Below are 25,086 nucleotides of genomic sequence, written 5' to 3'. Positions count from 1 at the left end.
TATTTGTGAATTGCACTGTAAGCTTGAAAATGATTTAAGGAATCCAAGGGCTTGGCTTTGTTTAGAATACTTGTGGCAAGCTTTGGATAAGGTTGGAGAGAGTTCCGTGTCTGCAAAATTATGTTCACGAATCAGTCTAAAGTTGTTGAATAAGAGGACAAATATAAAAAGAGTGAGATCTTTTCTAAGTCACCTAATTCCTAATATTTTTATGCTTATGATATGTTCTGTTTGTCTTCAGGCCACGGGACAGCCTTATGAGCAGTATGCCAAAATGATCTTCATGGAATTGAACGACGCGTGGTCAGAGTTTGAAAACCAGGGATCGAAGTCCCTTTTCTAAAACTTCACCTCTCACAGAACTGCTTCCAGAAACTGGAGCTGAGCGTTGTTGTGACTTTATTGCGCCTATGATTTATGAAGCGCTTTTTCCATGGTTTCAGCGCAGTTTCTAGTCATGCACTTAAACGTGGGGATGTATTTTGTAAGATGTAGAGTACAAAGCATTACATAGATCCACTAAGAAAAAAGCTGCTCAGTACCTGTAGAAATCACAGTCTGGGAGTAAAGATTTCTCTTCAGTTTTATATATGAGAAATAGAGTTTTAATGAAGCTAAATAATTTCTGGTATATTAGTATGAATTATAAACCATTCCAACTTCATTGATCTTTGCTGTACCTCTACCTTCCCAAATTTGTCTGTTCCTTCAAGTAGTTTTGTGATTCAACTTTGATATTTGGTGCCTGTCGCCTTCTTCAAAGTGCTGTAGTTAGCAGCAGTGAATTTGCTTGGCTTATCTCAAACCTGAGGGTGTATATTTTCATCTCTATTTTATGTAATCAATCTGATAATCATTCTGTAAATAATGTTTTCTGGCAATACCTGTGTTCCTTACAGTAAAGTAACAGTTGTTTAGCCAAAAAGACCTCAGATGTGGGGAAATCAGACAGGGTTGTTCTTGATTTTTACTTTTTTTTTTTTTTTACATATCATGAATCTAGAAACAAATTTTGACTTTAAGGTCTGCATGTTCCTGCTGTTTTATTATTTATTATAAGGTGGTAATCTGACCTGTGCGTATTTTCCTGGTTCTTTAAATGGTGTCTCTTGCTTCTGATTTCAGTGGAACGTTCCTTTCGTTGCACTTCAGATACTCTGATAGAAATAATTTTATTCTGAAACTTGAAGTGTAAGCACAAATGTTTTACTGTGGTTTGAGTTGTCTGAGTGAGTATTACATTACTCATTGTCATCTGGAGAGCATTTAAAGTGCTTTAACACGTTTTGCTGCATGTCTGAACTTCTGTGTTTTTGAGATAGGCGTGGCATCCGTGTATGTGAAAACATGGGGTATATTTGTTGCATTTCTGCTCACCTACCTTCCATGCACTGCCTAGTGCAAGATGAGTAGAAACACAACTTGGTAACAAAACTTGCCCTGTTTTGTCATCCCTATTCAGAAGGCACTTCTACACTAGTGCTGGGGTGGATGAATGCAAATGACCAATGACTGTTATACTCTGTGTAATAAAAAATGCAGTTTTCATATCAAGTTTGAAAATATTGAAAATTAGTGTTAGAGCATTAAATCCTTGGCAGCAGTCTCTTGATTCAGTACAGTTGGGCATTCAAGGGGATATTTTGACCATCTTGCCTTTTTATACGAGAGGGAGGCTGTTTCATTATCAGAGGTAACTGTTCTGCTGAGTAATATCTGAACAGAAAACACGAGATTCTGTCACCTAAACAGTGTGTGGGATGAGATTTTCCACTTCCACACCAGCCCAAGAGCTGATGGGTTAGAGATGTGTGAACACAGGTTGCAATTTATGTTCTCTAAGCTCTGATCCAACACAGTTACTTATTAACCTCTGGTCAAGGGGTTTGTGTATATTTGCATATATATTCAGCTGCTGTGATTTTTTTTTCAATTTTTTTTAAAGATGAAGCTAGGATTAGTTATGGATCAAGAAGTTTGTATATTATTCATAGCTGCAGTTTTATTTCAGTTCCTGCTTTGAAGCAGTCTTAAGTCTCAGTAGATTTCTTCATAAAAGTATATAACTTACTGTCTGATTTAAAGTAAGAGTTAATCTTTTTTCCTTGGGACAATTCATTAACTCTTTGTGTATGTGTTTTGCATCCATGGAAATTAAAGGCTTCTGCTGGTAGGATAGGTTTGTGGGAGACCTGCATGGCTCTTTACAGTTCTAGGACAAATGCTATCTAATAATAGGTTTAAAAAGACATATACAAATATATAATGAGTTTGACTGCAGTCCTAAATACAGTTGAGAGAGAAAGCATCTCTGAGGGAGCTGCTTTGAGTAAGGAAGGACTTAAAAAGACCCCATGTTTGCACATACAGGAGGCTTAATTTTAAGGCACACATTTTTAATTGCTCTTTTCTTGAAATAGGTGTTTAAAAAGTTAAAACCTGAGAACTGGGAGGAAAATACCTTTTCTGGATGATGTCTACATTAATCTGCTTTTATTTCTCTATTCTTGCTTGCAAAATTTTCATCAGAGAAGAACCTTAGATGTGATTTTAAGTGAGCAGGGAAACATGAATGCAATGGTCTTATCTAGAACTGAAGATCTCTTGAAATTGATCCTCTCTTTTTAAGATTATGGAAAATCATGAACTTTGGTTCTTGCAAGAGCTGTTTGATAATTACCAAAATTTCGGTTGGGTTGACAGAGCAGCTTAACTTACTGAGCTCAGCTCAACAGAGATGGCTTAGTCATCTCTGGTTCTCAGTGGGGGAATGGGCTGATTTGCTCTGTCCTGCTCCTCTCTATGTAGTTGAATTTTGCTGCTAAGATTCTGGGAGATGCTCAGTTTGATGATAAGCCTTTGAATCCTGATATTGAAACTATTTCAGATAGGTGGTTTTTTTTTTTCTCCTCTTTCAGGTGACTGTCATTTAGCTGTGTTGCATACAAGAATGCAAAAAATGGGGATTTCAGTAAGGCTCTGTAAGCAAACTCTAAGTTGAAAATTAAAAAAAAATAAATAAAAATTCAAATGATGACTATGAACATAATAAACTGAAGTTTTGTTTTCTGTGGAACACAAAGCAGTGTGAGGACCACTAAAGGTGTTTCTTAGCGTTAGGCTATTCAATATATTGAATTTTTTAGTTACAGGAACCTGGAAAAGGGAAATCAGAGTACATTTTGTATAAACATATATTAAGTCTTAATGTTGCTTTTAAAGGAGAGGGTCATTTGGAAGAAAAGTCTAGCAGTTCTGTTTGAATTAATCTTAAAACAGTAATAAAAAATGGTAGAAAATCTGGGAATAAGAGCTTTTCAATCTTTTGCATACTCTGTACTTTGTTGTTAATTGTCTGTCTGCTATTTGGAATAGGACTGCACTGAAATGATTACACACACATTTCACTGTGGCCATATTCTTAGTGTCCACAAGCTGAAAGGCTTTTAGGGCAGGCTGCAGAAAAAATGGTTCATCAGAGACTTGGCTGGATTCTCTCTTTGCTTAAAATGTGTATTTTTCAATTCATGCTTATTATTCACTGCACAATTGAGTTCTGAAGTGTTGAGGCCATGCCCTGAAAGCTGGACTTTTTATATCTGCATCTGCCAACAGCAAGGTTTGAGACTAAGGTGACTGAGTTGTGCCAGTGGGTTAACACCTGAGCCTGCCAGGCTTTGCACGTGGTGCTTGAAATTCTGCGGTGAAGAAACCTCCCTGTCTCTTGCAGCAAATCGTGGTGCCTTCTCACCCACGCTGGTCATTTCTTTCTCTGGTAGCAACCACTGACTAATGCCGAGCATCTGTTGCAGCCTACCAGGGTCCAGTTTTTAAAAATAAGTAGGTTGACATGGTTATTTGCAACAACAAAGAAACACAAAGCAACAGAGATTAAAGGAAGAGTAGAGAAGAACACCCAGGCTCTAAACTACATCTGAAATACTGTTTTCTAATTCTCTCTTCATTGACCTACTCCTACCTACCTCTGCTAAAGACAGGTCTAGACTAGTAGAAAAAACCTGATTTGTAGCTTGCTTTTCCAGCCATTTTAGAGTGCTGCTGACTGACTGTAGCACGTGGCAGTACCAAGTCTGGCTTTCCTTTTTTTTTTTCCTCAGAAGTTTCTATAAAGCAGCGTTTCTAAAATGATAGGGCAGGTTTCCACTAGTTCTTTTTTTTTATTAAATTGCTTGTTACATTGCTGTTAGATCTGGAGAGTCAGGCATAACTTTTTAAAATAGAGATCTGTGAAGAAAAATTGGTGTTAAGAGTGTGTGTGACTGGAACCTGCCTAATGGAGGTGAGTGATGTGTTTTGACCATGTTGGAGGAAGTCATTTGGTGTCTTCAACCTTGGCATGCCTGTTTGGTGTTTCCTAGTGCTGTCAGAGTTCCTTAAGAGCAGTGAAGAGTGTTAGTGGTTAGTTAGACATAAAGCCTGGAAGGAAAAGTTCCTCTGCACTTAGTTGGGTCAAGTTCAGGTATTTTGGTGATCAGTGGTAGTTTCCTTCAGCAAAAACAGAATGGAAAACCTACAACAGTGCCGATGGAGTACATTTCCTTGGAACAATGGGCAAAGTCCATTGTTGCACTTGTGAGGGTAACTAGTGCTCATGAAAAATGCCTTGTTTACCTCCATTTTCTTGATAATTTGAGAGAGTTCCTTCAATGTCTTGCCAAGCACAGAGCAGTAGTTCCTTTCTGAATGCAGGCTACATCTCAAAGCTTGTGTTGCACAAGAAGAGTATTCTGCACAAACCAAAGCAGAGTTTGAGTGCAGCTGAAATCTCATCTGCCCTCTGGGACTGCTGGGTTACCATCCCACCTCACAAGGCCAGACCAGTTTCCCCAGCAGTGCCAGTGCGTTTGCATAGTAGTTGGCCACTGCATTCTCTGCTGTTCACAGGATCATTTCAGGGATGGGATAAATGTGGGAACTTTGTTGACCCTTAGCTGTGTCCTTAATTGTCTTAACAATTGCAATGTAACGTCTGCTCTGTAAAGAAGTTCAAATTAACCTTGTATGAGTCAGTTGACGTTTTCTGTCAGGAACTTCCAGGCGATTGACCTGCGAAGCTGTAAAAGGAATGTATCATTTCCCACCCTTCAAGTCTGTCCCTGGTGCAGAGCAGTTCAAGCTACCAGTTGCCCAGTGACAGGGAGCTGAGCTGTGCTTCTGCCCCTGATCAATCTTGCAATGCTTGCTCGCTCTCTGTTTGGGTGAGCTTGCTGTGGGCTGCGGTTTAGACTGCATTAAGCTTCTAACATTTGCTCCAAAAACACAAATTCAGTATTTTTTATGAAGGATACATGTTGTCATAGAAGCTTTTATTACCAAAAGGGGATTAAGAGGCATCGTGAGAACTCCCAAAACTCTTTAGTGGAATGTACTGTATATTTGCAACGTAGATTTCTAGAAGTGATTGTCTTCTCTTATAAGGTCTTAGCTTGCTCTGAGATCTTTATTGTATTTATCTGTAGTTGTGATTGTACTTTCTATACTTGTGTTTTTTTCTGGTTTGGGGTGTGTGGAAGGACAGAACAGACACTCCAGTCCTTTTTCTTTTGCTATCTTTCATGAAATGCAATTGTATTGTGTAATTTTCCTACTAGTGAAATGAAAATTATACCTGTATGTATATAAAGGTAATATAGTCAAATTAAGCCTTGTTTAAAAGTAGATTTAATGTTTGGTTACAATGTCCTTGAACAGAATATTTTGCTTTGAAATGTATTACAACCTAACCAGTGATCAATTAAAACAAGCAAAATGACTTTGTACGTTTCTTTCTTTAGCAAGAGAGAACACCCAAAGCATTCCCACTGCCCCTTTCAGAACAATATGCATATATTAGAGAAATGGTTCTCATTAGTGTGTTCAAGGTGGCTGAACCTGTTGGGAACCAAGTGGCTCTTCAGAAGTGTCTCTGTTGGAGGGGTGTGCCTGCAGTGTGCTCTGGGATTTGACAGCTCAGTTTTCCAGACTGCCTGTGCTGGGTTTTGGGGTTCTTGCACAGGACCTGATGTGGTGCTGTTCTGCTGCCCAGGGGAAGCTCTTGCCTATGTGTTTGGCAGTGATCAAAGGGAAGGGGGAGCAAGAGCAAGGGGACAAGCCTGAGGCAGGAGGGAGGAATGAGCAGCCTGTAGAGATGATGGGGGAGTGAGACATGGTGATGAAGGACTGCAGATCTCAGAAATCTGAGGGAATGCTGGATGGCAAAGGGTGAGTTGCTGCTGGGAGAATACTAGCAAGGTGCTCAGAAGCATCTTTTGGCTCCCTGCTCTCAAACTGGGATGAACAAGCAGAATCTCTTATAGTTGGGAACAAGCCACTTAGTGACACTGAAAAAGTTTCTTTAGAAGTTAAAAGCACAAAAGTCTAGGATTACCACAGGGGTTTCCCTAGGAGAAGTGTGGAAAACAGAGAGGATTATAGGAGAGTGGACAGATGTGACCAAAGAAGGATGGGTGGAATGTGCATGGGTCAGGAAAGAAGTATTAGCAAGCAAAGCAAAGCACTGTTAGGGAAAAGCCATTGCCATTGATTAATTCTTTTCATATTTTGCCTACTACTTTGAATAGTCTGTTGAGTTTACATGAACTTAAAGATAGGTCTTTCAGCACCTCAATGAATAATCCTTCTCCTTGTATCCTGTACAGAACATGCTGCCACTTTTGCTGTTAGTCAGTTTACTCCTAACATGCAAAGATGCTGAAACATGCATTGATACCTACTTCCAGTCCTTCACCACCGCAGCAGAGAAGGATAACATTAGTCAAGCGCATCTTTCTTTGCCATATACAAGGCCTCCAGCTACTCTGACGTGTATTTGGAAAGACCTGAGTTGGGACAACACTCCACTGCAGATAGAAACCCTGAAGAGTCAAGCTGGCAGACATCAGTATGTAATTACACCAGGCAGAAAGTGTTACAAAGAAGTAGCATGGCTGTAAATTCAGTATCAAGCAGAACAAACAAAACAGCAAGAGCCAATGGCAGATTAAAAAATGGCAGCAGAAACACTGAGTACTGTGGGGCACAGAGCAGCCTGTAGCAGTCAAAGCTTTCCAAGTCCATACTTGTAGACACCTGATCTGGATGCTGGAGAGCTGAAGAGAATATGATTTGCCTTGGCTTAGCACTGCCTCTGTTATGAGGGTGAGAGGAGGACTTCTGGCAGATTTCTGAGCAAAAACCACTGAAGAAGGGCGAACGGAGCATGTAGGTAGGTAAAGACTTGAACTGGAAGGATCTCTTTTAGTATGAACTTGTAAGAGACTTCATCTCTTACAATCTTTGAAACTGCTGGCTGTTCTCCTGGAATGGCTTCAGCTCCTAATCAAAGGTCTGGGTACACAGAAAATAATGGCTGTGATGTTCTCTGGTGTATAATGCTGCTGGGAGACCCAAAAATTAAGCAATTATCTTTGTAGGAGTGTTTAGGGGCTCATGTTTGGTAAGGCCTCACTAATGACCATCATCTGTCAGTAAACTGCACTGCTTGCTTCCTTGTGCACAGTTCTGGTGAACAGGAAGACAGCAGAAGCACTCTACAGGAGATGGGATGGTCAGTGCACTGCCTCCTTGCCAAACAGTGTGCAGTGTGTTCAGCACACTTCTAATGTGCAAGACGAAACCTGAAGAGACAGCTCATCCAGCTTGCTCAGGAAGCTCATTCAAATTAGAAGCCTCTTCAAAGGTTTAACATTGCAGGGATGTCATGAGCTATGAAGCACAGAGTGCTTCACTACCTAGCTTAGTGTTTTGAATTTGGTGCTCCCACTGGGTCTGCTCCTGTCCTGATCCCTGCTAGCGAGGTCCTGTCAGTTTCCCTAAGAAGCTCAAAAATGCTGATGTTGACAGCCTTCCTAGCAGTTATTAATGATGTGTTTGACCCAAAGACTTCCCTCTTGTTGCTAGTTCCAAGATATCATCTTTCTCCGGGTTTCTGGAGTTTCTAAAGCAATGAATTCACCAGACTTCGTGTGGGAACTGACCTTTATCAAAGCAGGACCTGCAAAACTTAGTCACTGTTATTTCTCATAGGTCCTCCTTTCCTGCTGCCCATCTACTCTGTCCACATCCTAGCTTAGGATGCCTTAAAGGCAAACAAGGATGCCAGGTCTATTCTAGGGATGTGTGAACCACAAGAACTGGACTCCCAGGTATGTTTCAATTGATTGAAACTGTTCAACTGTTCAACTAGGTTCAACTGTTGAACCTAGTGCATGTTCTATGTACTTTCACCAAGATGTTTTTGTATACTGTGGCTAAATTTGCCTCTTGTGCCCTTATTGAGTCAGCCTGAAACCAGGGATGAATGCAGGGTTTGATTACCAATATCTTTTTCACACAACTATCTTCACTATCAAAGCTGCCCACCCTTTTCCTTCTTCTACCAGGCTTTTCTGCTTCATCTACAAGCATCAGCCTAACACATATTAGACCTGGAAACTCGTCTGCTTCTGTGACCACCTGCTGCAGTGTCTTCCCTACCTGTGTAAGGCATGAGCCTCTGTCAGACCTCTGCAGTTCTTCTCCTGTGTGTGGGAAACCATGAGGAACATGTCCCTCATAGAGAGCTGAACTGCAGTGGTTTACCATCTCCAGATGTGAAAAAGGGTGGCTGAGGGTTTCCTATAAAATCTTCCTAGGTACTCATCCAAGGGGAAGAGGCAGAAGGGACTCCATTCTGTGCTCTGCTTTTCCTAATGCAAGCAACTCTTCTTGGCCTGTTCTTGGACCACCACCCTTCTGCCATGTACACCCTCATAGTGGGTGGCAGCTGCATTGCTCCCTTGAATAAAATGCACCTGGCCGCACATGGAATTATTTGTCATCGATAATCCTATTTCCTTGTTTTGATTGCCATCTGCTGGCAGAATGACGTATTCATCGCCATTTCACACCGGCACCACACAGGTTTATTTAACCAAGCCTGAGCCACACTAAACATTTTGAATGCCTTTGTGTGGTTTGCGTGTGAATGCTGCAGAAAAGGGCTGCCTTTGAATGTATGAATTCACAGGCTGACAATGCCTGAGGCAGAGCTAGCAGCTCTCTGGAGCTGGAAGACCAGCAGAGATACCCAGCTCCTCTCCCAAAGCTCTGCTGGGGACTGTGTTGTGCAGCTGCTGCTGTTTCCAGCCAGGGCACTGCTTTCGCCCTTCGCGTTCTGTCTCTGCTGTCTTCTTAGAGCTGGAGAATGAGGAAGAGGAGACGCAGCACAGGACTCTCTGAACTCGGGGTGAGGGGTGGATACAGACAGATGGGGACACAAGATTGAAAACAGCAGAGGAGACTAAAGGGCTAAGTGGGTACATCCCAGGGCTGTGCATTGCATGTGCCCAGTCTGTGGTGAGTAGGTGTGACTTCAGTACAGACATGCAAGTATTTAGAGTGCAAGTATTCAGGCACAGACATCTGCAGTGGAAGGAGAGAGAACAGACTAGGCATGCAAAGCTTTCTGGCAGTGCAAGCTGCTGTACTGTCCTAATACTTGCTCCCAGGAACTGAGGCTGTACTGACTGTTAAGCCCAGGTTGCTTCACCCCTGCTGAGGCTGTTGAGGTGACTGGGTGTGAGGTTCCTGGGTGGCTCCAAAGGGTGCCTGCCTGCCCTGTCCAGCACTAGTCTCATCCTTAACAAGTGCTCTCATAGAAAAGACTGATCTCTCACCAGTGTTCCTGTGCCCCAGCATGAGTGCCACAAAATGCATCTGACCAGTGTGTTAAATACTTAAACTCAGGTGATCAATCAAGTTCTGCCCTGAGAAGTTCCCGGTCTGAAAAAAAAAATGCCACCAGCTTCAAAGAAAAATTGTTGGGCATTTATTTACCCTCATGCAGGAAGATATAAAGTTCGGTCTAAATGACAGCAATTCACAAGGCGATGATACCAGCAAGACCTTAAAAGCAAAGTTAGAATTCTACCTGGATGAATGGTTGGAAACTGCATCTTTAATAAGATCAAGCATTTTGTGTAAGGTAAATAAAATCAAACGAGCTTCAACTTTTAATTCTGTTGCTGTCAAGTGTGATGTGTGTGCTTCAACCGAGAAATCATAAATGCAGTTCTTTAATTTCAGTGCTATGTAAATAGTATTAGAAGATGACTCCAAATGCTGGAAGATCAGAATTTGCTGAATCTTTCAGCAGATCTTTAGCATAGACTGGAAGATCTATTGCATGATGACATTTAATACTTTGTATCCTTTCCCACAGATAGTCTGAAATGTAAGTGCATTTCCCAAAGACACTTCTCCTGGCACAAGTATTTGCAGTTCTGTGGAAGCAAACAAGGAAGGAGATGTCAGAAGACCATGCATTTATCCAGAACTCTGAAATTAAGCTCCAGTTCTACAGAAGCTGGAGCAGCTTTCTATCCCTTAACAGAACAAAGGCTGCATCAGTTTCAATGATCCCCACCTGCACAATGCACAGGAGAGGGCAAACATCCACCTGTGTCCTCCTGCCAGACTCTCCCCTGCATTTTATCCCAGGAAGTCACTGGAGTTCAAGGTGAAGAAAACCAAGTGGTTTTTTCCTTCTCTCCTTTCAGAAATGGCTTGAATTTTACTAATTTTCCCTCTCTACTTCCATCTCTGAAGCCCCCAGCATAAGGCTGTAGACCTACTGGAGTTCCAAGGAGGCCACAAAGATGAGCAGAGGGCTGGAGCACCTCTCTGGCCAAGGGAGCTGGGGTTGTTCAGCCTGGAGAAGAGAAGGCTCCAAGGTGACCTCACTGCAGCCTTGTAGTACGTAAAGGTAGCTTACAGAAAGGAGGAAAAGGGACCTTTTTCAAGGGCATGTAACAACAGGGCAAGCAGCAGGGGTTTTCTTGGAGCCCAAGGACCTGGACATGTCCTGGCTTCATCTGTGGGCACAGGTTTGCATCTGAGTTGGCTCCTCCAACATAACAAAAGAGTAAAAAGTTTATCCTAAAAAGCTCAAGGCTTTGCTTCTAGCACTAGTTACTTCACTAATATCTTGCCTTAGCCCCTCCTGTGCATTGTTCATTGTCATGCAAACCCTATTTCCAGGAAAATGCTCTGTTGATATAGGTTAATATTTTTCCTCTCATTCTTGAGTATATTTAGGATGATTGTATGTTTCAACCTCACACGTACTAGTAGATTATATTATCTTGCCTCCTGCGGGTCCCCAGGGTTAATTAAACCACAATTATTCAGGTTTGCTGTTTCTTTGTATTAGACATGACTTCTTAGGAAGGAAGAACAGGCTGAACAAAACTTACTCTAAAAGACTTAGGCAACAGCTCAAAAACAAAGCTCAAAACCACAGGACAAGGGCAGGCACTGGCCATTAGACAATTTTGCTGTTGTCTTTTGCTGAGGCAAGCTAGGCAGCATGTGTCTAATCCTAAGGCAAATTGCAGGTGATGCATCTTAACAGATTTTGCAGAGATGGCTAAATCAAGCCAAGATAGATTCAAGGCCTGACACAACCTGAGGTCTAATAAAACAATGTTACGAAGCTCAAGGTCTGTTATGAGAGTGTGGCTGAGCTACAAGGTTACAATTTCTAGGTAAGAAAAGGCAAGTCCAAGGCCTCTTAAGACTGGAAATTTCAGAAATTCTATTGTGCCAGTGTTTGTGGCAAACAAACACCCGCTTTCTTCTGTAAGGAATTGCCTAGAGTTACAAGGAATGAAGTCCTTCAAACAGCCTACAATACCAAGGACTCTGCAATGAGAGGTCAATACTTGGAATAACTTGGATAGCTTCTAAAAAATCTAATATTTTGTACCTTTAGTACAGGCCCTGCAGGCCCCATGTATTTACTATTTTCTGATCTGTCTGTGTCTGAGATAATGTTTGCCCTTGTTGTATACATCCAGTTATAGATGCTGGAGCAATTTATTTTTGGAGCAATGAGCATGAACAAGAAAGTAGTCTGGCACTCCAGGCAAATATGTGCTGAGGCAGAGCCTTGTTTTCAGATATGTGGCTTTCTCAGAATTATCTGCTTATTGATCTCTGCAACTTCAGTGCTGGAGTGATCTGAAACAGTGGTGATTTATCTATTTTTCTCTCAATGGCATTTTTGGAAATCTGAAGTGCCTCTCTTGGTATTAAATATAACTGCAGTCACGTCTCCACTTAGCTTTTTAGCTACAGCTCGGGTTTCCGCAGCAGAGACCAGCCTGTGCAGTGGGGAGCCTGGCTTGGGCAGATGTGCCTCCTTGGTGACACATGGACACCGTGGTGCCTGTGTTTCCTGGGCTGTGCTCCTGAGCTGGGCCCAGGAGTGGGTCTGCAGGAGGCCATAAGCCTTCATGGAGGAGAGAGAGGGTTTCTATGGCATTAGCAAGGTGCTGCCTTCCCAGAAGGAGAGTTTAATAAGAAAATCATGCTTTGTAGTTCCATTTCTTGCTAAAGGGCAGAATAAATATTGATGTGCTAGTAAGATCCAGCTGAGCTGTCTGAATAATCCTCTAATAACTTGTATAATAAAGAAGTGAATTCAGTGGGAGATCAGCTGTTTACACTGATCTGTAACTGATCTCTAGCAAATAACAAACCTACTTAGCATCTTTCCTGCTTTCAATGAGACCTTTCAGCCCTGAGGCCGTGGGGGATGAGACGGCACAAGCTGTTTCCCACCTCCCTACTTGCAATGGCATGGTTTGCACAGTCACCAGGATCAGGAGCACACTGTGCTGTGGGAGCCACTGCCGGCCAACTGAACCATGAGGCTTTGCACGAGCAGTGTGCAGCTGCACGGACTGGTGACTGGGTTGTGCTGGCTTGCAGAAATACCTCTGCAGGCAGAATTGATTCTTCTGTTGCTGCAGACTCAATACCAAAAGCTGACAAGGTAGCTGGCTCTGCATTGCTGCAGAGGGGACTGTTTGTAGAAGCTTGCTGTAGTGCTTGGAGACTGCTGCAGGAAGCAGGGCAGCTCTGTGATTCTGGGTACCCGCTGTGGTCTGGACCTCTGATTTCAGAGGAAACCTTTTGGAAACACGGCACATGATAGGTGGGAATCTGCACAGTGCTTCTCCAGGGACCCTGTCCTAGATCCACCTGTCTTGTGTGATTTGGGCTCCTGGAAGAGGGTCTTGGTGTGTTTGCTTTTGTGACTCCAAGGCTGATCAGACCTTGGGGTTTCTAGAAAGCTCGATACACTGTCTGTGATGTGAGCCTGAAGCACTGGAACAGCTGACCATGCAAATGCAGGTCTAATAGTTCAGCATCAGAGAAGGGATTTGCCCTTCTCCAGTGTCTCATGTGACAGCAACATACCCTTTTGTGCCATGGGTCAATGAACTGAATAAAAGGAATTACCTTCAACCAGCTCTCTAGGGACACTCTCCCGCTCCTGCTGTTTCCCCTCGACATACCTCATGCTTGGACAGACCAGAGGAACCAGCCTATTGCTGTGTGTCCTGTAAATCCTGTCTGAAGTGTCTAGAAGAGGCCTGCCCCTGCTCCTCTTCCTGTCATGGGACTCCAAGTTCTCCTTATGGTCCAAAGTTGCACTTACTCTATGTGCCCTTCTGCAACAGACACATCTCTGCATAATACAACAGTGCAAGAGGCCCTGCTGTTCAGCCTGGTTCTTCCTTGGTACCACAAAGGGACAGGCACTTCCCACAGGCTTCCCTCCTGCTCCCCTGTATCTGACAATTCCACTGAGCTGCGGGGCACAACACCTTGCAGAGCTTCACATCCTCTGCCCGGGGAGCTGCCTAGAAGCTGGGCCTGAGATCGTAGCATTTGAGCCAGGCACTGAATGTGCTTTGTCTTATGTATGTACTTTGGAGCCCTGCTGCATGTCTGGGTGAAAGGCTTGCTGGGTTGCAAATGATGCAGAGCCCTGGGTTGCTGCACCCTGTCAGTTGGAATGGGCTGACAGCATCACCTTTCTGCTGCCTGCACATCACGATCTGGATCTATCTCCTTCTTGCTCACTCTCTGTGTGCCAGAGGGCACAGACACTTAATTTGCCAGCAAACAGAGGCGTTGGGCATTCAGAGCACGTTGCCGTACGCATGGCCAGTTCTACTGCTAGAAAGCCTTTTTTTTTTCAGTGCCTGTGAAATAAGATAAGCCAGACAGCATTACACTGGTATCAGTGGACAAAAGAATCGAAAGTAAGGATTTTACATAACAACAACAACAAAAAAAGATGTATCGAGTCTGATGTTAGATGATTCATAAAATAATTAGCGTTTCCGACCGTGTCCTAATTTCAGACAAAAGTGAAAATACAACAAGATGAACAGAAAATGATGGGTTATGTTTTTGGAACAAGGCACTGTAATTGAGCCAGATGGGCCCAGATGTTTCCTCACACTCTGACTGAAATGATCACCTATTCAGGGAGATATGTTGTGGGAGAAACTGTAACAAGAGGAAATTTTCCACAAGCAGTGATTACATTAAGGAGACTTGAGGCAGCTCTTACTGCTCTAGTGAGGCTAATTGTATATGAAAACAGGGACATTTCATGGCCTGACTTAAAGATGTGCTTACTGCTGCTCACACTTCAGTTTGCATTTTGATTCAAGAAAGACTTCATAATCAGTCTCCTCATCACCTGGCTTTGACTCCAGGTTTCCTTTTGGTCATCTGCTCTTTCTGTTCCTGGCTAGTGCAAACAAATCTCTTCTCCCTGTGTTTTGGCTTTCTGGAAGAGTTTGATAACAGCAAAGTGTTTTTCTTCTGATCTGTTCTTAGAGTTTCAGTTTGAAGTTGCACCTGAGTGAAACGGTTTTATATCATTGCAACATTTGACATGATCAACCTAACCATATATCTCAGAAGAGTGTGTCACACTGTAAAGGTTTCCCTTCCCTCTACATGCATTTGAAGCTGTCAGAGGATTTTGTGTGTGTGAGGAGGTGGTAAGCACATATGCAATCCTATGCAGATGTGTCCACATGAGAATATGGAGGTTTAAAACCACAGCATTTGGTGCCTAGTTGGTGTTAGGAAGATGCTGAGGCCATCAGGTCTGGAATGGGTGTGGCCATGGGGATGTTTGATCTGTCTGTCCTGGATGCTCCTTGCACTCCTCCTCACCTTCTTGGCTGCAGTCAGTCACATGAGGTATGATGAGAAAGAAGGTTTGGTTTATTTTTCTGTCCCAGGCTGTGGTGCTCCAGTGCACGGCTGCATGGAAGTTGTCCTTGGACAGCCCTGACTGCATACCTCAGTACCCTGTTACTGTTACTTGATCCTCTGCTTTGCTGTCCTTCTTCCCTCTCGCAGCTCAGCCCCTTCCCAGATAAACTGAACATACCTACATATCTGACTCAAGAGGGGTGTGGCTGGGAAAGTGAAGTAACCAACTTCAGCACTAAGAAAGTCTTCTGAAGAAAACCTCACAGGTCTGGGAGTCAATTCTCCTCTTCCAAATGCTCTCAGAGTGAGGAAAAGGGGCCTCTCCCACCTGGCCTAACCTTCAAAGTGCTCCACTGTCAGCCTCTGCACTGGAGCTGCGGCACTTTGAGTCCCACCACACCCCCGGAAGGGAGCTGATGGGCCTTAGATGGCATGGGATGGGGCCTCTGCTTCTTCAGAGATGCTCATTGGGAGCTCTACCCTTCCTCTATGAGCTGTATCTCAGTCCAGCCCAGCTGGGATGGAAGGCAGGGTATCATTTGTCCATATTAACATGGCAGAGAGGTGTTTCTCGGGTGCACATGACCCAATTCCTCCACTGTTGGAAACTAGTTCCTCCTAGAGAGTTTGTCTCCAAGCTGGTGGAGCAAAAACCTCCGGTGAAACCCATCGCTTACTTCCCCACTTGAAAGTGTGTTGCCCAGGGATTTGGATTTGTTTTACAGCCAAAAAGGAGACTGCTTCCCGTGGCTAACCCAGGGCACCATGTTTCTCAACACGTGCTCAAAATGCTGTTGCAGATGGGCAGAGGATCAGCACAAACACACTGTTTGACATGGTCTTTGAGGTATGAGAAGCTGCTGTATCCATCAAACACAACCAGGTTCTTTCTGGGAAGGGACTCCCAACAGGACAGCAGTGGAGATCTGGACAGCAAGCATCAACACACATTTCTGCAAAGGCTTGCCCCCCTTCAGCCTGGCAGCTTTTGTCTGAGCTCCCGTTCAGCACTGTGGCCAGATGGTGTTCTGACTCTTTCTGTGGAGACCTGTTTGCAGGTCTCAAATGGTCTAGAGCTCCATGATAGCATAACAGTCCCTGAGGTGAACTGCCTTATATATTCACCGCATAAGAAAAGCTTAAAGTTGTTAGTCAAAGCTTCAGGTGTGCTCTGGGTCCCTGTGTGTGGATTAATCACTGAGAGCCCCAGGGGTCAGAGCTTATACACATTCAATTGTTTCAAGCAACACTACAAGCCACACAGCTGTTAAATTAAAAAAAATTCTTATTAATGTAGTAACTCCTCACCACCCCCTTACACCTGTTACCTAGTAGCTTACAAAATCTCCTTTCTGCTGATGCGAATAAAGAGGCTTTGCTTTCCCCCCCCCCCTTTTCAGTAGGTTTCTGGGTAGGAGGTAGCTGTGCAGAAACAGAAATTACGTGAGTTCCTGGACTGATCTTGATGTAGGAAGCAGCACCCTACACAGCACTCTCCCGTGCTGCACACAGCTGCAAGGGAGAGCACATCAGCAACCCGCAGCTGTGAGGGAGGGAGATGCAAGGGCTCCTTGTGCATCCTCAGGCATTATAGCTGTGCAGAAACATAAACCTGCCTTGAAATACACCTTGGTAGCTGGCTACCTGCAGCTATCACTACCACTGGACTCAGAAGGGATGGATACTCATTTAGGAAACTGACCTCCTAGGTAACCACTAATCCTTCCTTAAGTAAGTCTGTCACAATGCACAGAATTGCGTGAACCACAACTCCCAGATGGAGAGTGCTTTTTGCATGCACTCTGGGAACTTCCCTCAGCTTTGGCAACCCAAGTGCAACAGTACTGATGATCTGGGCAGCTTCTCCCTTGGGACTTTATCGCAAGCTCTCTTTGTGAGTTTTTTGTTTGTTTTTTTTTTTCCCCTCAGAAATACAGGGCAGTGAGAAGATGAGATAAAGACAAACGGCAGTGCTGTGAGACACAGTGGCTCCTCAGCAGATTCACAGAAACTGTCGTAGGAGTGCAAAAGCTGTTCTCCTGTCTCTGGTTCGTGTTGGTATTTGAGCAGTATGAGATACTGCGAGAGTCACTGAACCTGAATCAAAGTAACTTTCAAAAAAAGAGGAGATGATTGACAATGAATATGAACACAAAGTATTCCAGCATTTTGAACACTGGCATTCAGTAGCTTTCACCTGGAGAGATCCTTCTGAGGGATCTTGTATTTCAGAGAATTCCTTTCAAAGTGTGACACAGCAGCTCCCTATTGTGAACACCCATCTGCTGTCATATTAGCTTGGACTGGGAGTTGTGTTCACAGAAACCCTGGGAAGTAGCTTTTCCTATGCAAGAAACATTGCACTCTGCTTCCTGGAAGCACAGAAATAGGCAGGGATGTATCTGCCACCACTTGTACACTCTAGTTCCTTCCAAATAGATATATATCTCACCACTGTTGGTAAAGGAATCTGGTTGCCTCACTGGTTATAAACACAGGTGGGTTTTTTGTTGTTGTTGTTGTTGGTGGTGGTGGTGGTTTTTTTTTGGTGGATGCAGAAACAAAAAGTCTTTAGCAGTCCTTAATTTCCAAAATCATTTTAGTTTATCATGAATGTACAATGGTCAAATCTTCCTATGAAAACTGATGTTCTTTGTTGCCATCACAGTCAGTCCAGGACATGCCTCCTCACATGGGCCAGGTGTCAGTAAAGGCAGAAAGAAACTTTGAAAAAACCCAAACCAAACAAAACACAGGGGTCAGGTCACTTTTATAAATGTTGTCTGGTTACCATCAATACAATCTTGAGCAAACAGAAGCCACCAATAAATAAATATGACTAGCTCTTGGCCTGTGAAAGGAAATGCCTGCCTCATCACTGCAATTGAGATGGTTCCCAGTAATGGCTCTGATTCAGTCCTGGGAGGACACTTGTGGGATACTATCACAATGAAAATGGCACAGGTCCTCATTTCCACAAGTGGCTGCACCCTGCTCTGCCACTGCATTCTGCAGAATGCTACAGCTGGAGAGTTTCTTGCTCCTGGCACCTGTCTTGCCCTTGCTGCTCCCAGTGCACTGGTGAGTCAGGCAGGCAGATTCAGCTGCTAGCTGGAGAAACTTGTTCCTTCTGATACAGCCTGGACTCCACACGTGGCTCAGAGGTGTCTGCTTGTATTTCAATTGTAATCCTCCCATGTAGGGCCTAGAACATGGAGCTACTGGCATGAACGTGCAGTTACCTAAGCAATGGGCGCCCAACAGTGCTGCCTTCTCCACATTTCCCACATTTCCCTTCACTGTAGAAGCTGGCTTGTGGTAATCCACTGGCTGCCCAGGGGAACCAAGTTTCTGAAGAGTTTGAGCCCCTTGTATATTTGAGCATCAAACCTGCTTCTTCCTCTAGGTGCAAGCACTCCACGCTGTGCAGAAACCAGGCACCTCCAGCAGCCGATCCCCGGCCTGGTACCACTGAACTGGGCACCAGTGAACTTGGCTCTCAAGCTAAGGCAGCTACTGGCCACTCTGTGTCATCTTCAGTCAGGGCTGTCCACACCTACACCACTAAAAGGCATATTCTTGTACCACCCAGGCATGGACAGAGCCCTCTTTCCTCCAAAGGCCCAAGAGAGGAAACTGGCTTTAAATGAATCATCAAAGGCTGCCAAGCAGTCAGCACAGTGGGCTGGGAGAGGGACCTGTGTTGTCATGGGTGCCTGTACACCTGCTATGAACTATGAGGGGGTCTGCACGTGCCTTTAGAGGGCCCCTTTCCCTGGTAGGGCCAGGGGAAGTCCCCTGCAAGTGAGAGGTTCTGCATCGTCTGCCCTAGAGCTGAGGTATATCCCTGAGACCAAGTCCTCTGGCAGCAGTATATGTGCCCCACTCCTGGCATCTCACCATCACGGGGACTTCCAGTGTCCAGGAGAAAATATACCTGAGCACCTCCCCCAAAAACACATTTCTACAGGGAAGCCCCCTTGATTTGGGTCAATGTTGCTTCCTGCATTTTGCAAACAACCATAGTAAGGATGTGACTTGTTGCAGGTGTCATGCAGAAGTAAGTCAAATGCTTCCCAAAACATCAGAGAAACCTGTGTCAGCCTGGATTCTCTGTGCAACTACCCCCCAACAGATCCTGCTCTAACAACATCATCCTGTCTTCCTCCTTTTCCCCAGTTAGTGTCAGGTCTCACATTAAGTAGATTTGGGAGTTCTTCTGTTTTAATGATATGATAATCATTCTCCTTCTGTCCTACTTCTCGGCTCTCTGGCATTCAGAAAGGTCAATGGTTTAATTCCTAAAGGAGCTGAATATGTATTTCTTTTGTGACTGAAGAACTGAATAAAAGAGATGGTGATTTTTTTTTGGCACTTCATATTGCGGCTAACTCAAAACTTTCTTGTTAGTCTAGTTCCTCTGGTATACCTGCGCTGCATGGACTTTGCAACTCCAGCAAGCAAAAGAAGCTCTACTAGCAAAAGCTATCTTTTGCCAAGCATCTGTCTTGTCTATGGTAGCACACCTTTTAAAGAACACTGTTTTGTGAGAAGAGAGGATGCAGCATTGATGTGGCAACAGCCAAACAGGCTGGTGGGGAGGGATGTCAAACTGTCCAGGGAGTTGGGCGCAAGAAGGAAGAGCAATGCAGAGTGCAAAAGAGCTCAAGAATGGGCTAAAGAGCACCTGTGAACAGACCTACAGCTGAGAGAAATCTCCCCAAGGACCTCTGGGGCTTCTGGCTGCAGCTGCAGTGAGTTACTGAGTGCTGGGAGGACACGTGTGCCCGCCAGAAACTGCCTACCCAGCCTCAAAACTGCTGTGACCTGGAGGGAATCCATCTCCTATGCCTTTATTTCTCTTTGTCCCATGATGAGTTTCCTCAATAGCAGGTTGTCTAGTGCCTGTTCTGACAAAAATCTGTCCTCAGTAAGGTTCATAGTCTCTTCAGGGCTGCACCATGATGAGTGTAGCCACAACAGAGAGAGAATCTGCCTGCCTGAAGGAAGTACCAGGTGCTTTGCTCCTGCAGCCTCCTTTGCCCCATGCCAGTTCTGAAATAACACAGCTGTCCTTCCATCCCTATCAGCTGCACCAGTTGGGAAAACAGGCATATTCTCACTGCCTGTATAAACAGCTACATAGTGGTGCTCACTGTGTCACACCTCTATAGAGGTGAGACACCAGTGTAAACATCTGTGCCTTGCCTCAGAAGTGAACCACCTTCACTGCAGTGACTCCCAGGACAGAAAAAATAGTGCAGGATTTCAAGCTGAGTCTTACTTCATCAGTAAAGGTACCTGTCAGCTGCTGCCACTTGGAGCAGAGAAGGCTCCAGGGAGACCTTATAGCAGCCTTCCAGTGCTTAAAGGAGCTCACAAGAAGATTGGGAAGGGATTTTTAGAAAGAGTATATAGTGACAGGAGCAGGGAGAATGGTTTCAAACTGAAAGAAGATAGGTTAGATTATATATTAGGAAAAAATGCTTTACTGTGAGGGTGGTGAGGGCACAGGTTGCCCAGAGAAGTTGTGGATGCCCCATCCCCAGACATGTTCAAGGTCAGGTTGGACAGGGCTTTGAGCAACCTGGTCCCAGCTGACTGCAGTAGGGTTGGAGCTAGAGGATCTTTTAGCTCCCTTTCAGCCCAAACCATTCCATGATTTCACTGCAGTCCTTAAACAATGCCTCAGGCACTCACTTGAAAATACTTGATTTAAATGGGGGAACACTGTGCTCTGGAGGCTTTGTAGTCTCCTGTTTTCTACAAGCTTCAAATGAAGAAATTCTTTGTATCATGAAAATATAACAAAGCTGCTGCTTTACTCCAGCTCTTGAATTTAGAGGTGTGTTGGTGTTCATTTCCTGGAGGACTCCTGACTATCAATGCAGTGCTGTGTGCCAATCAGTGCCTGACCCCGAGACTGGCCCTATGCAAACAATCTAAACTTCCCCACAGAATAAAGTTCTGTTCATTCTCAGTGGGAAAAGCAGGTACTTGATTAACTTTACTGGCTTTTGCTCATCCTATTCTTAAAACAACTGTCCCCAGGTGGCACTGTTTGGCCATTTTACGTTTTTTTTTTCTTTTTTTTTTTTCTACTTTTTTAATTTTAAGTTCAGAGGCAGTGTACAGTCTTTGAAGAAATGCTATACATTCCTTCCATATAGGAGGAAGGGGCTACTTCCTAGGAACCACGGCTTGATGATAGGATTGATTATTTCTTTATATTTTTAGAGTCTCCCCCATAGAAGTAGCTTCATTCTTTCTGAATGTCGGTGTTTCTCAATTCTCTGCTCTCCCCAAGCCTGTCCTCCTGTCTCCCCTGTCCTCCTATGACAGATCTTCTTTGTCACCTTTAATATTCTTCAAGTATTGCAGGCAACAAGAAACTGATAGCAAGGCACTGCTGCACCTGTTTAGGTGGTATATCCTGAAGCATCATACTCACAACCTGCTATCCTTCTTTGCAGCTCTAGATTTCCATACTTCTTCTGTCACGGGTGTTTATGTTTCTTTCCTTTTTTTAAATGTCTTTTTTTTGTTACTGATTCTATTGTTAAGTCACACTTCAACTATTTAAAAGAAAAGATGACTTTGATACATTTTTGTCCAGATAGAGTTGCAAGCTAATAAGGGACATCTAAGCTGGTAATAACTACTAGGATTGCTACTGTTATAGTTTAAGGAAAAGACAAAAGATAATTTTTTTTGTTGCATTCAGTACTCAGGGAGGGGACCAAAAACCAGGTAAAAATAGGGTAACATGATAGACAGAAATGTTCAGGGAGAGGGGCATAGTGGCAGTGAAAGCTGTTCTTAGGTGGAAAGTTTCTCATCTACTAAGGTACATGATTAGGTTTGAAAGAAAGAAAATGTCTGTCCCTGTCTGTTAAAATGTCTGTTAAACAACAATATGAGGAAGGCAAACTTGTTGTTGCTCAGTTTGAGATGCTGAGGAACAGCTGATTAAGAGAAACAAAGTCAAAGGTGGTAGGTGCTGACTGCAATAGCCCATTTAGAGACAGGACTGATCTGTGACGGCCTACAGAGGGGAACTTGTTCACATTTTTACTAATAATTTCTGACACAAGAAGTAGAACTGGATTATTTAAGGAGATGAGAGTGATGATACAGCGTGAGTTTCAGTAACCAAATACAATAAGATTACGGTCTTGCAAATCACCAGCCAGAATCTTTGTTCTCAGCTGGAAATACATGAAAGGCAGTGTAGGAGAAACAAAACACGTGACAGCACACCATTTACAAAATGATCTGAGTACTGGTGGGACACTGTGGAGGAGCTCTTCCCATATGTCATGGCCAGTGCCAGCAGAGAGGAAAGAGACTCTCGGGGTCACTCAGGACCTACTGAGAAACACTGTGTGTGCAATGCTGGTCACTTGCAATATTGAAATGAGGCCCAGTGTGACAAACTATAATCTTGGCAGGTGCAGCACAGCCTAAAGGGGCCAAAGTGCAATGACAGTGTCCTCTACAAAGTCCTCAGTGCAGTGGGAAGAAAAACCTGCTGGGAGTGAGAGGAGCTAAGCTGGGTGACATGCAGATCTGGCACATAAACAACAGATCACCAAAATGCTGAGGGTGGAAATTTGCAGCTTTGCAGCTCGTCTTCTTGGAACAGCAACCCAAGAAGCCCAAATAACAGCAAGATGGAGTGTGACAGGTTTCAGGAAGAGAGCATATAAGACAATGGAAAGGGATGGTTTCAGTGTGTGAGAGGTGCCCTCTTCATCTGCTTCTCTGTGCCATTTTTGCTTGAAAAAAAGAGATGTGATTTGTCACACTTTGTTCTTCCTTGTAGAGTTTTTGGGACTGAGTAAAAACCAAAAAAAAACCACCCCAAAACCAAAACAGAGGGAAAATCAAATAAAAAAAAAATCTTGACCTCCCATTACAGCTGTTATACTGTGTTGTTTTGGTGTTCTGCATATGTTGATAATTTAACTCACAGTTGAGTCTGCTGCAGTTTAAAATCGAGGGGGTAGTGGAATACTTCTGCCTCAATAAAAGAGGACACTCAGATGCCTGTCCTCATAGTACAGGCATTCAAGGAACGGAAAACCATTCTCACTAAGGGTCATACAGAAATCTCATCTTCTTGACAGTTTTTGATTCTTAGCTACAGCAATTGTTGTGCTCATTGAAAGCTTTCAAAAGTCATTAAAATGAACACAAAATAGTTGTATTTTCTTCTTTTCCTGCTGTCAGGAACACTGGTGATCTTTGAAAACCTTCCAAAAGCTCAGCCAATTTCAGTTTTGCTGTGATCTGAGTCTCACTCTCCATCTATATTTTGAGAAAATAGGCACTGAGCACAGCCTAAGTAAGAGAGAAATATTGGTTAAGGATTGCTTCAGTTGATGGATATGTCAGAAGCTGTTTTGGAAATGAAAACAAAGCTCAGACAAGGAAACTTTTTAAGTTTACTAGTGCAGATAAGGTTAACAGACTGCAATCAGATGGAAGGACTTACAAGCTTGTAGTTTATCTATATGTCAATGTCAGTCCATCTTAGCTAAACAATTATACTTAAACAATTCCATTGTCAGTGTTGTATGCTTGGGTGATCTTTTGTTTTAAGGAAAGGGGTAGACAATCTCAAGATGAACGGGCTGTCTGGATGAGACCTACGAGGAGTGAAGTCAGCAGGACTGAGCAGTAACTGAGGGAAAGGCAAATCTGGCAGTGGGAGATTGTGACCACCAGCTCAATGACCACCTACTCAAAACAGACCCCAGGCTCAAATGGAGAGAAGAACGGTGCAAGCAGACTAATTGACATGAGAAGTGAGAGATATAATGAGCAAATAGGGGTTTGAGTAATAATTAACGAAAAAGTCTGTAAGCAATGATTGCTGATGCCTTTATTTATTTAAAATGTATAAATAGTGTAAGGGTTTGATGACCAAGGAGCCAATTTGTTGTGGGTTATCACCCAGTTCCCTGCTTTGTGCAAAAAAACTGAGATACCTTGCCTTGGTGTGTGAGCTGGTGCTGCACAATCGGTAACGAGACCGTGTTTGGGACAACAGAAGCAGGAAAGAAAACTTCTCTTCATTAGACCTTAGTAATTCAGGGGATTTCATAATTGCCTCAATGGCAAGGAAAGCAAGAGCTCCAGCCACTGTAAGAAATGAAACTGTAGGAAACCTAAAAGGTTTCGGTTTTCTGCCTGGCAAATCACCGCTTTTTTGGCACGGCTGCAGTGAGCAGGTGGGTAACTAAAACATGGTAATGCAGACTGTCTGTTTTCAGGGACCAGCTTCCGTCGGGTGACACTGCACCAGGCTTGGCTCCCTGCCAAGACTATCCAGGCAGGTTAAGTTCCCTCTGATACCCTCTGCTCCTTCACAGGGCATTCAACAACTGACAAATTCCCCTCAAGGAAAACACAGCACTCTGCCATTGCAGAAGCAAGCTGAGAGGAACCCCCAAGGCAATGGTCTCGCAGAACTAGTTGACTCAGGGCATGGAGGAGAAGGGGCCCAGGAATGCTGCAGGATGACTCTGGCCCACACAGGAGCAGCTAGCCTTTCCCCACAGGGGAGTAAGTGGGTACATTTGCCTGGCAGGCTGTTAATTAACTGGTGACAAAGCTGTCAGAGAAAGAAGTTCTAGCTACAGGGCACTGGAAGAGATTTATCCCGAAAATATAAGCACTTGAAAACCTCTTGTGGAATATTCTGATACCACAGTTTAACGGTGCTGATTAGTTACCTTAGGTGAGTAAATGGAGCTTCCCTCACAAACATTTTCGCTTTGGATAATTTGCCAACGGACAGGTTCTTGTTTCCCTGACCTCCCTGCAGCCACTGACACATCTTATTAAGGCTCCTTGTATAGACTGGGCTTCTCCCTTGTCGATGGTTTTGCTATTCAGCATGAAAATTTGACAAAGTGCATACTTGAGTTAACAAAGGCACCAATAGCCTGCACTATTAATGCCTGCTAGCCCTTCTAACTCTCTTCTTTC

At 43.8% G+C, this 25,086-nt stretch overlaps 1 protein-coding gene across 3 annotated transcripts in view; it reads left to right on the top strand.

Moving 5' to 3' along the window:
* GAK (cyclin G associated kinase) overlaps nt 1-5,773 on the top strand; it is a 75,139-nt gene extending 69,366 nt beyond the window's left edge. For all 3 annotated transcript variants that reach the window (XM_027652993.1, XM_027652994.1, XM_027652995.1), the window contains exon 28: nt 242-5,773. In XM_027652993.1, the coding sequence (XP_027508794.1) occupies nt 242-343 (102 nt within the window). In that variant the 3' untranslated portion in view covers nt 344-5,773. The remainder of the gene's footprint in view (nt 1-241) is intronic.
* Nucleotides 5,774-25,086: the final 19,313 nt, after the last annotated feature.

Source organism: Corapipo altera, unplaced genomic scaffold, assembly GCF_003945725.1.
Source record: "Corapipo altera isolate COAL_440 unplaced genomic scaffold, ASM394572v1 61305, whole genome shotgun sequence".
Classification (NCBI taxonomy): domain Eukaryota; kingdom Metazoa; phylum Chordata; class Aves; order Passeriformes; family Pipridae; genus Corapipo; species Corapipo altera.
This window is presented reverse-complemented; position numbering and strand designations above follow the sequence as displayed.